The 12,752-nt window shown below is 36.3% G+C and overlaps 1 protein-coding gene across 2 annotated transcripts in view; it reads right to left on the minus strand.

Moving 5' to 3' along the window:
- Window positions 1-12,752, minus strand: part of ZNF804A (zinc finger protein 804A) — a 318,855-nt gene that overhangs the window by 22,149 nt on the left and 283,954 nt on the right. Inside the window, exon 1 of one of the 2 annotated variants that reach the window (XM_029225402.1) lies at window positions 3,884-4,022. The exons of the other annotated variant lie outside the window; for it this stretch is intronic. Within the exon in view, the coding sequence (XP_029081235.1) occupies window positions 3,884-3,886 (3 nt within the window). The 5' untranslated portion in view covers window positions 3,887-4,022. Of the gene's footprint in view, window positions 1-3,883; window positions 4,023-12,752 lie in introns of those variants that run through there. 2 annotated transcript variants of the gene reach the window in all.

The following is a 12,752-nucleotide window of genomic DNA, read 5'->3' on the forward strand; positions in this document are numbered from 1 at the left end:
AAAAAATCACACAAACTAAGGGATTAAAATGATACACATTTGTTTGTTACGGATCCTTTGGTCAAAAGTCAGACACAGTGGCTGTGTTCTCTGCTCCGGGTAGATAAAGCTGAAATCAGGGTGTCAGTTAGAGTTGAGTTTTCATGCAGAAGCTCTGGGGAAAAAATCTGCTTCCAAGTTAATTCTTGTTGTTGGCAAAATTCAGTTCCTTGTGGTTGTAGGACTGATATACCTGTTTCCTTGCTGGCTGTCACCCAGAGACCTCTGTGAGCTATTACAGGCTGCTGCATTCCTTGCCATAGAGCTCCCTACACTTTCAAGGCCCGTAACTGAGAACCTCTCACATGCCAAATTCCCCTTATTGTTTGCATCTATGACTTCTTCTTAGACAAGCAAAAGAAAACTGTTTTCAAAGGGCTTATGAGATTAGGTTCAGCCTAATGAGATCATCTTAAAGTCAACTAATTTGGGATCCTAATCGCATCTGCAAAATTACTTCACAGTAGAACAGAGAGTAAATCATGATTGAATAACAGGGAGAAGATGTGTGTGCATAAGGGGCCAGGAATCTTGAGGGTCATATAGAATCCTACCTATCACAGGAATAAAGAAAAGATGATATTGAAAAGGAATGCCTTATTTTTAAGTACAGAAAGTCTTGAATATTATGTTAAAATGCTTGGATTCTATTCTATAATTATACAAAATTGGGGGCAACAAACCACCTATATAGTATTATATGAAGTTTTTAAAGAAAACCATCGATTTCAAATAAGTTGAAAAATGTCTGATCCAGCAAATATTTTCTTTCCTTTTCTTTCCAGTGATCAAATAAGATTACAAAACATAATTAAGAAAAATAATAAATGCTCTCTAAACCAAGAAAATGAGACAGAAGTGGTCCTGAATGTTTGAAGAAATCTAGGCTATAAGGCCAATGAGATTGGATTGACAGGAAATACAGATAAGGAACATGGCAGCTCAGAACACTGAGGTAATTGTGGTGATTCCAAAGGGAAATCCTGAGAATCTGCAAGCTGGTGCAGAAATAGAAAAGTGATGAGTGGACCTTGATGTAATTATTAGACTAATTTAAAAACTGGACTCTGAATAGCTAGACCAGTGGGTTTCATCAAGCAAAATAAGGACGTCCTACTTCTGCAGTGAAAGAGGGGCCCACCTCTAGTTAGACATTCACCATAAAATCGCCCTGGATGGAAACATGCCTATAAGCATACTTTGCCAATAAACACGAAGTCCAGAATCTGCACTCAGCTCTCTCTACTGATCATCCTAGTCCTTCCTGAGAAAAAAAGTAACACATTACCTATAAAGAAGTGAGACGGACACTGAGAAAAAAAAAATACTTTCAAACATGCCACAGCAAAAAAAATCAGCAAAAGTTGAGTATTATCAAAAAGAATCAAAGAAAGCTCACAAGAAGTTAAAAGTAGCCCTTTGAGGCTTTCTACTTGTTATCACTCCTATAGGCAAGACGAGCATCACGCAAAATTAGCTCTGCCTCTGCTGGCTCATCTTTCATGATGCACATCTTGGCTCGCTTCCGCAGCTGGATGATCTCGGCCTCGGCCTCGGCCTCGGCTTCGGCCCGCGCGTCCCCGGCCACCGTCCCGCCTGCGCCCCGCCTGCGCCCCGCCGTTCCCGCTCCTGCTCCGCCGGGGCGGGCCTCGAGGACCAGTCGAGCGCTGCCAGCAGCGGCAGCAGGCCCGGGTCCTGGCCGCGCGGTGCCCCTCGACATGGCTGCACGTCCGCCGCGGGCGCCCGGCCTCCCGCCGGCCCCGTCAACAAGCGCGCAGGGCGGGCCTGGCCCCGCCGCCCCGCCGCCCGCAGGAGGCCAAGGGCCAGCCCCACGCTGGGGAGCCAGTACATGGCCGCCCGCGTCCTCTGCGCCCTGTGGCCAATAATTTTTAAATGGTTAAATTCGATTATCTCTTGGGTCTGGGAATGAGATGAAGAGATAAGGACAGGATTTTTATATATAATTCTGGACCATTCTATATGCTGTAACTATTTGTACATATTCTATTAAACCTTTAAAACCTGTTTTACATTTAAAAAATCACTCACAAACTTAAATGGTCAGGAAAAACTATAGCTAGTGGTAGTCAACTCCTACGAAAATAGTTCCTAATGGCAGGAATTCCTTCTTTGTATGGCTGGATAATATTCTATTGTATTGATATATATACTATATTTTCTTTGTCCATTCACTTGTCAAAGGACCCTTAGGTTGTTTCCCTATCTTGGCTACTGTGAATAATGCTGCCTGCAGTGAACACGGAGTATAGATATCTCTGAAAGACTGATTTAATTTCCTTTGTATATATACTCAGGAGTGGAATTGCTGGTCATATGGTAGTTCTATTTTTAGTTTTTGAGGGACCTCCATTTTGATTTCCATAATGGCTGTACCAATTTACATTTCCACCAACAGTGTACAAGGGTTCCCTTTACTCTGCACCCTTTCCAACACTTGTCATCTCTTGTCTTTTTTTTTTTTTTTTTTTTTTGTGGTACGCAGGCCTCTCACTGTTGTGGCCTCTCCCGTTGCGGAGCACAGGCTCCGGACGCGCAGGCTCACCGGCCATGGCTTACGGGCCTAGCCACTCCACGGCATGTGGGATCTTCACTGACCGGGGCACGACCCGTATCCCCTGCATCGGCAGGCGGACTCTCAACAACTGTGCCACCAGGGAAGCCCTCTTGTCTTTTTGATAATAGATGACCTTACAGGTATGAGATGATATCTCATCGTGGTTTTGATTTGGATTTCCCTGATGACAGTGCCATTTTCAACAGTATGGATGAACCTGGAGGACATTATGCTAAGTGAAGTAAGTCAAACACAGAAATACAAATACTGTATGATCTTACTTCTATGTGAAATCTAAAAAAGTTTAACTCATAAAAGTAGAGTAGAATGTTGGTTTCTAGGGGCTAGGGTGGGATGGGTGAGGGAAATGTGGAGATGTTGGTCAAAGTGTACAAACATTCAGTTATGTAGGATGAATATGTTCTGAGGATCTACTGTACAGCACGACTATAGGTAATCATACTGTAATACTATATTGTATACTTGAAGTTTGCTAAGAGAGTAGATCTTAAATGTTCTCACCACAAAAAAATGTAACTGTGAGATGATGTATGTGATAATTAACTTGATTTGGTAATCATTTCCAGTGTATAACTACATTAAATCATCATGTTATATACCTTAAAGACACCATGTTGCAGAACCTCAATATACACAACTTTCGTTTGTCAATAATACTTCAATAAACCTAATGAAGGACCTCTGACTTATTTCTAGAGAATACTGCTGACTGCATGGGGGCAACTAAGATATAAGAACAACACCAAAACAAAACAATATATGTTCAGAGACTAGGGGACCAAATCTGTATGAGTCACATTCTGGTACTGTCTTTAAGTGCACTTGGGGGAAAAAGGGTAGCCAAATGTGTATATAATTTGGAGATATTTAATAAATCAATATATGTATACAAATGGAAAATAAGCTAAAGTTCATGCAATATTGCATGCATGTGCATTCGCGCACACACACGGATAAATTACCTCAACTCTCACTTCTAATTTGAAAATATGGCATTTGAAACATAACAAGTTCCAAGACAAAGGTTTGTAGTGAACAAAGCATAAAAAAGAAAAAAAACTAATAAGAGAAAGAAAACTCATTACTTCTGTGATTATTCATGGGTATGAACAGTTTACTAGAGTTTATGATAACATTTAGAGTAAAATAGTCATTGATAGTTTATTAAGTCACAAAAGTCTTTCATACCATACGACCTATTGATGCTTTTTGAGATTAGTACCCAGAGTGATAGCCATGAAAATTCACCATTCAGTTGTCCTGCTGAGGAGAGTATAATTGATCAACGGCCCCAGCTGCTTGCCATGATGATCACCATGTTCATGCAGAGGCTCTGCTTCCTATCAGCTTCTTCTTCTTTTTTTTTCTATCAGCTTCTTTAAGTCCGTTACTGAGCATGGCATCAGTACTAATGCAGGCCCATTCCTGTAAGACCTGGGACTTCTGTAACACCTAAGTTTGACTTAAAGTTCCCACATTAAGCCTGGCCAAAGCTTTCATTATATCCTGCTCCAGTCTTAGACCTAACCACCCAATTAGTCTTCCTTTCCCCCCATCCTTACAGGTTTCAGATTTTCAATGTGGCCTGAAGGTTCCTCCTACCTTCTCTGGTTCCCTCTTCTTTATCATTTATAGTCACTTGTTTCAAAAAATATCTTGAAGGTCTAATCCTGTCTTATAGTGAGCTTTATAGAAAACCCAAAGAAGAACAAGTTATGCCAGGAGTGGTTTGAGAAAACAGATGGTAAGATGGAGTGTTCTAACTGGTTCAATCACTGCTTGGTGGGTAAGTAATGTGGGAGGTATAGATACTTCTCGGCACAAGGTGAGAGCTTAATTGCTAAAGGTTTCCTTCCTGATTAAGTGGAATGCCCTTAGCAGTACAATGGTTCAAGCATTTGAAGATAAGGAGTGAATAATCACTACAAGGACAGCATCATTGCTAGTTAAACTAAGTTATATTGAAGTTCTACAGAGGGATAAAGAAAAACTGACATACATTAACAAAAGTTAAAGACAAAGTATAAGAGCCAAGATGCCTTTATCTCCTACAGTGGAAGAGCTGACAGAGCTGAAGAGCAGAGGATCTGATGGACTCTTCTAACACAATCTTTTTTCCTTTTGTTCCTGTCTCTTTCACAGGTGCTAGACCTGTATCACAGTCTGAAAGGCTTCCCCGGCCTTCTCTGGGCTCCATGCTTTATATCCTTCATGGTGTTTACCCTAGTAAACATATATTTATTCTCCCCAATTAAACATTTATTTTCATTTGGCCTCTGGTTTTTGGAGACTCAATACACCCACGATTTGAGTAAATAGCAAGTAATTGTTTGAACTATTAAAAAAGTAGAGGGGGAGTAGTTGCTATTAGAGTGCACATTTCTGAACATCTATCTAGCATCTACTTTTTCCCTGCCAAATTGTATGACAGGTGTAAGGTTTTGATAGGATTTACCCCAGCCCTTATGCTTGAAGTGTGCCCTAAATGGCGTAGGCCAACTAGCCTCTTCACTCCTACAGACTTTTCAATCCAGGGATTAAAAAAAGCCATTGACTTATAGCATTCCTACAACATAATGCTCAAGGTGAGCATCGGACCTAAATACATCCAATGATGTGAAACATGTTTTTTCAACCCCCCAAAGAGGAGGAAATAGTATTTTCCACCACATATTAATAAAAAAACAGCCTGCAGATATGAGGAAAGTTAGCAGGATTAACTAGCCGCAATGAAAGGACAAAGATTCGCAAAGAATCAGAGGTGGTGTCTGATCAAAGAGAACTTGAAGTTCACCCACTCCATTTGACATTTCCTCTCACGGAAAAATTTCTTCCCACATTCTATTTTTAATTTAAGTATATTTTTCTCTCAGTTCTTCCCAAAAGTTTCTTAAACAACCCAAGCACATTGTTGTATTTCCTACTTTAAGACACAGGTCAAATAGCAAATATTAATAAAAATAGTTGAATTTAGCTTATAACAATGTATCTTATTTAAAGAAAAATCCAATTTAAGTATACTGTAAAAATATCACAATCTCAAGCGTATGCACTGAAACACCATGATTCAATATTTTCACTGAACTTTCATAAACAATGTACTATGTGATTTCTTCATATTCACTTTAAATGGAAAAATATTAAAATTTTAAATGAGAAGTAATATGTATGAAAGAATATTTATGTTTTAAATATTACTCTTACCTTTGAAGTTATTTTTCTCAATGTATTTTAGAATGAACTAGACTGAAGTAAGAGGATTCAATATGCAAATATATTTTTCTTTCTACTTTTTGATTGCAGAACATAGTTTCACCTAAAGTGTTCAACAAATATTCCCTACTTTAAACACACACACACACACATTTTTAATCCTCCAGAGCCTGTTCATCTTCATTAGGACACCCATGAAAAACACATGCTTTTGGAAAATAAATAGGACTAATCCATTCACTAACTCCTTGTTTGGATTTAGCAAAAACACGAATAGGAATTTTATTTTTATTTTTACCTAACCTATAAAAAAGAAATTTTAGAAATAACAGATACACTTATACGCTTTTAACATCTGTGGGACTCATAATGACTTTGATGAGTGATCTCTGTATATTATGTCAACTGAAAAGGCAACATTTGATTCCTACAAATAGTCACACACACACATACACATACATGCTTTATAATTAAATGTACATAAAAAGATTGCTATGAAGTGAAAATTGCAAATAGACTAATTAGAATACAAAGTGGAATTCCACTTAAAATGATTAATATTCACAATGTATTAAATAAAGTCTTTTGACATGATTTACCTTATATAAAAATATTGAGTAACCTTAATTTCACAACTATAAACAATGATTATCTAAAAAATATAAAATTAAACACCTACCAATATTTAGTTAAAAAAGTGTATTGTTTAACCACATTTATAAACACTAGGTCAATTAATTACATTAAAATTACCACTAATAATAGACATGTAAATAGGTATGCAATCAGAACTTTACCATCTTTTATATATGTAAAAAATGTATAAAGGAGAAAATTTTACATTTATAAAGCTGGAAATGACTCTCAACATTGAAGTATTTTCTGTAAGTATTTCTCCCTTTGGGAGAAATAAGAAGAGTTAGGCTATGAGAAAATAATAAAAATTAAATGTTCTTACTATACTTAAGAATCTTATACCCTACATAAAAGTAAACTATCAGTATTTTCAAATTCCATCTTTACAAGCCACTTAAATTCAATGTGAAATAAGGTGAAATAAAAACAAATTGAACAATTTTCTCATATGCTTCTTCAGTCTCTTCACGCTATAAAGACTTCTTACACCATGTGACAAATTTTCTATTGAATATGAATCCTTTATCATCTCTCCAAGTCCAGTTTAGGTATGACCTGGAAAGATAGTTTGTATTAAAAAAAATGTTATTTTGGAGCTGGTAATCTATCTTCCTTAAAGAGGTGGTAGAGCAAATTTTCAACACAGATTTCAAACCAAAGAGCTATTGAACTGGAAGAGAGTAACAACACAAAAGTCTTCACTATTCATCACTGCTTTATCCACTCAGTGTAGCTTCATATTCTTTTTGCAGAATATGTGAAGTGTGAGAATATAATTAACCTATATTCAAATATCTTTGCAAAGCATCCCCATAGCAAAATTCGGTGACTTCCTTATGCTCTCTAACCTTCTTTATTATCTGTGTATTACTAATGCTCATTAACCATAGCATAACACAGAGTTAAGCATTTTCAACTATAAACACAGACTTATTTTATAATACATTAAAATAATAAAACATTTAGTTTATGATTTGTTTCCAAAATATACAATAAATTGTTAAACCTCTACGTGAAGAAAACAAACAAATGAATTAAAAAATGGGCAAATGATCTGAAAACACATCTCACCAAAAAGATACTACGAATGACGAACAAGCATGTGAAAATTGCTCAACATCATTTATCATTAGGGATTTGCAAAATAAACAACAGTGAGACACCACTACACACCATTTAGAAATGCTAAAATACTAAAAACTGACAATACCAAATATTGGCAAGGATATGGAACAACAAAACCTCTTTTTTTTACTGCTGGTGGGAATTTACAATGGTGTAGCCACTTTGGAAGGCAGTTTAGTGGTTTCTTATAACACTAAAGATGCTCTTACCATACAATCCAGCAATTGTGTTCCTTGGTATTTAGCCAAAAGACTTGGAACTCTTATTCACTGCTGATGGGAATGCACAATTGTACAGCCACTTTGGAATATAGTTTGCAGTTTCTTAGAGAGTTAAACATAGTCTTACTTTACAATTCAGCAATCACGCTCCTAGGTATTTAACAATTCAATTGCAATATATGCCCACATAAAAATCTGCACACAGATATTTGTAAGGAACTTTACTCATAAGTGCCAAAAGCTAGAAGCAACCAAAATGCCCTTCTCTAGCTGGATGGATGAAAAACTGTTATGTCCATACAACAGAATATTATTTTGCAATAAAAAGAAATGAGCCATCATGTCACTAAAAAATATGGAGGAAACTTAAATGTATATTGGTAAGTGAAAGAAGTCAGTTGGAAAAGGCTTTATACTGTTTGATTCCAATTATATGACATGTAAAAGATAAAAGTACAGAGATAGTAAAAAAAATCAGTGGTCACCAGGCATTCGAGGGGAGGAGGAGAGGGATGAATAGATGGCACACAGGGGATTTTTAGTGCAATGAACTATTCTGTGTGATACTATAACGGTGGATACATGACATTGTGTATTTTCTAAAACCCATAGAACTTTACAACATAAAGAGTAAAACTTAACATATGCAAATTAAAAAAATCATTTGGGAAGTTAGAGATATTATAGAAGAATACAGACTGTGATAAGAAAATCTAATTGTATTATAAATATATGAAACAATCTCACTGAAGGGGTGTGGGAAAAGGTGCTGACCTAAATAACTGTGATAATTGATGAAGTCTGTAAGCCTAAAGGTAAAAGAAACTGCATAAGTACTGTATTCTAGTTAATAGAGTTCCCCACGGAGTATGAGTTAGCAATTCTGACACTGCCATACTTGTATTTTGGAATTGAGCAATTACATAAATAGATTACAGATAATGGCGACCAAGTTTCTCAATGTGGAGTGGGAATATACAGATAAACGAGGAATAGTCTAGAATAATCTACATCTTAATAGATCATAATTGAAGAGCAGCATAAACATATATTCAGCTTAACATAAATACAGATGGTTATATAAAGAGAGTATGGTACAGATGAACTTATTTGCAGGGCAGGAATAGAAACGCAGACGTAGAGAACAGACGTGTGGACACGGGGGGGAAGGGGAGGGTGGGATGAACTGGGAGATTAAGTTTGACATAAATACACTACCATGTGTAAAACAGATAGCTAGTGGGAACCTGCTGTAGAGCACAGGGAGCTCAGCTTAGTGCTCTGTGATGACCTAGATGGGTGGGATTGGGGTGGGGGGAGGTCCAAGAAGAAGGGGATATAGGTATACATATAGCTGATTCACTTCATCGTACAGCAGAAACTAACACAACATTGTAAAGCAATTATACTCTAATAAAAAAAATTTTTTAAGGTTATGAAAAAGTATAGGGATTTATACTTATGTAAATAAACATGGGTTACTATATACATACATATCTCCTTGCTCTGTCAGCTGAGAAGGCTAGGAGCATTGACACTCATCTGGCAAGAAGCAGAACAAGAGCCCAGACCTTGCTTTCTGATGCTATTCCCCAATAAAAGTAATCAGGGCCCCTTGGGGCAAATGGCTGATTCTAGGTCTGGGGCAGTAAATATAAAAGAAAAGCATGGACCATTAGAAGGTTAGGTAGTGCTAAAAACAAAGGAAGAAACACACGAAAAAATAAACAACAACCAAGGGAGCATGGGGGTATGTGAGTGGAACACAAGAGCCAACTGAAAGAGTTCCTAATGGCCAAAGCTGGAATAACTTGAGCAAGAACATAAGATAGTATTAGATTACAACCCAAAGTATAAAACTAATATCCATACTGATGTAAATACATGACTGAATAAATGAATGTGGAAGAAGGCTCAAGTGTCCCAACTAGTAAAATTCCAAAATAATTTATGTAGATACTTTCTCCAAGGAGGCGGATCATAATACCTCATTCATTAGATGTGAGCTGCACAGTGATTCCACCCAAAAAATTAAGATATAGGAAGGGGAAAAAGCAGAGTAAATTTACATTGGAGAAACCTGACAAACCTCACTCAGGTGATCAAGTCAAAATCAACTCATGATAATTTATGATGATTGTATGTACCCTTGAAATGATGTAACAAAAACGACACTTTTCCTCTGTTATATGCCCCTCCCAAACATAACCCAGCGTAATCATGAAAAAAAGAATAAGGCAAATCCCAGTGGAGAGGCATTATACAAAATACCTAATCAGTACTCTTCAAAACTATAATGATCACCATAAACAAGGAAAGTCTAACAAACTGTCACAGCCAAGTGATGCCTAGGAGACATGACAATTAAATGTAATGTGGTATCTTGGATTTCCAAGACCCTGGAACAGAAAAATAACATTAGGTGAAAACTAAAGAAATATGAATAAACTAGCATATCCAGTGCCCAGATTTTTAGTTAATAACAATATACCAACATTGGTTCATTAATTGTAGCAAATGTACCATACCAATGTAAGATGTTAATAATAGGAGAAATTGTGAGAATAATGCATGTATATGGGAATACACTGTACTATCTGCTCAATTTTCTTTGTAAATCTAAAACTTCTTATGAATAAAATATATTAATAACAGTTGAGGGAAAAGATAACGAGAAGAAAATATATCATGTGCAGAAATTGTGAAACATATAAATAACTTATAAAATTATAAAAATAATTTTATTAGAAAATATTCAGAAATGAAATGAAAATGCTATGTAACAAGTAGCAAAATCTATAGTATGAAGCAAAAACAGGAAGATAGTTTTTTTACCTAAATGTCTATATTAGAAAGTGAGAAAGGCTAAAACTTTCTAAGAATTTTCTAGAAAAGTGGTAAAAGGTAAAGAAAGTAAATTCAAGAAAACAGAAGAAAGAAAATAGTAAGTATGTAGGAAGAAATTAAAGATGCAGCATACAATCATACAGTGGTGGCGGGTGGTGGGGAGGTGTTGTCAGAGAAGCCAAAACTGGTTCTTTGAAAGGCCTAATGAACTGACAAACATGGTAAGCTTGTCAAAATGAGAGTGATAATTCATAAGAAAAATGTTACAAACAGCTTTACACAGGTGAAATGTATACAAAATGGACACATTTCAGGCAATGCCACTTTAACTTGGGGCAAATAAATGTTTGAACAGATTTATAACCATTCAACATATTGAGTAGGTAATTAAAATTCCCTCCCTGCCATTCACAAACATGAAAAACCATAAACAAATAAAACAAATAAGTTAATAAACAAACAGTATATTTTTAAAGTCCAAATATCAAAGGAACAAATAATTCCAATCTTGTACAATTATTCTGGAGTACAGACAAAGAGGGACCATTTCTCATCCCCATCCTAAAACCTGTCTAGATCAGTTTGGGGAAGGAAATTACAAGCTAATCATATGCATAAACATAGCTGAAAATATCCTAAAAAATACTTACTAGCATATATTAAAAATAATACCACATGAATAATTTTAGTTATTCTAGGATTTCAGGTTAGAATTAACATAAAGCAATCAATTAATAAAACTCAGTACATTTAGAAATTAGCTGAGATAAATAATAATCATCTCAGCAAATATGAAGTGCAGATAAAATTTACCAGCCATTTTAAATAAAACTCTTAGCCAAAAAGGAATTAAAGAATACTTCTTTAGTCTGATAAAGGGTATCAAATGCAAACTAATAGCAAACATCAGATGTAATGGTGAACTTAGATGTTTCTCCCGTATTTTATGAGTAAGGGTTACTTTTATTCCACACTGCACTCTATTAACTAGCTAGACTGATAAGAAAAAAAATGCATTTTTTCAAGAAAAAATGAAAACTGTCATTGATGGATCATATTTTGTCTACGCGGTAAATAAATAGTTAAGTGGTAGGTTTTCAGGAACTTGTGACCCAGACAGATCTTCTTATAAACATGTTAATAGGGCTTCCCTGGTGGCGCAGTTGTTGAGAGTCCGCCTGCCGATGCAGGGGACACAGGTTCGTGCCCCGGTCCGGGAAGATCTCACAGTGCCGCGGAGCGGCTAGGCCCGTGAGCCATGGCAGCTGAGCCTGCGCGTCCGGAGCCTGTGCTCCGCAACGGGAGGGGCCACAACAGTGAGAGGCCCGCGTACCGCAAAAAAAAACAAAACAAAACAAACTATGTTAATAATAGACCTCTTGGCAAACAAGCTCATAGTATTTATTAGTAGTAGAGTTCTTATTTACAGAATGCTTTTAGCAGGACATACCTGATTGTCTAGTATCGCTTATGGCAAACAAAGCAGGAATCTATTGATTTAAGAGGAATGACTCTCTGGAAAATGTCAGGTAAGGTCTGTCACTATCTGAGTACAACATGAAGATGTTTCATGACCTGAATGGTCCTTTATGTGTAAGTGATGTGAATCGCACATATTACTTAGACCTCATGTATAAATTTGGGACATGGATGCATTTTGACACGTAAATAGAGGACCTGGGAAGCTGTGTTTCGGGCCCCAGACCTCTGCTTCATCTATTGTACATGAGTATTTGTATTCCTGAAATTATTAGTAGTGATGTATACTATGTAAGACTTCTGTTTTGTGTGAATCTGATTTGACAATCCAGTCATTTTTATTATCTCAAACACTCAAAATTCTGCATAAAACTTAGGAAAATTAATAAGATATTGCAAATGGCATTGAACAATATCTCATTTTTAATAGACTATAGTTCTTTGATATTCTAATCATATATGCTCATAGTAGTAATAACTCAGTGCATTTTTATATTACCACAATGTATATTTCTAATCGACCTTTCTTACATTCCTAAAGAATAGAGAATTACAGATTTAAAAGAAGAGGAATTTAATGTCCATATAGAATAAAG

This window comes from Monodon monoceros, unplaced genomic scaffold (genome assembly GCF_005190385.1).
Source record: "Monodon monoceros isolate NGI ecotype Baffin Bay Population unplaced genomic scaffold, NGI_Narwhal_1 Super_Scaffold_16, whole genome shotgun sequence".
Classification (NCBI taxonomy): domain Eukaryota; kingdom Metazoa; phylum Chordata; class Mammalia; order Artiodactyla; family Monodontidae; genus Monodon; species Monodon monoceros.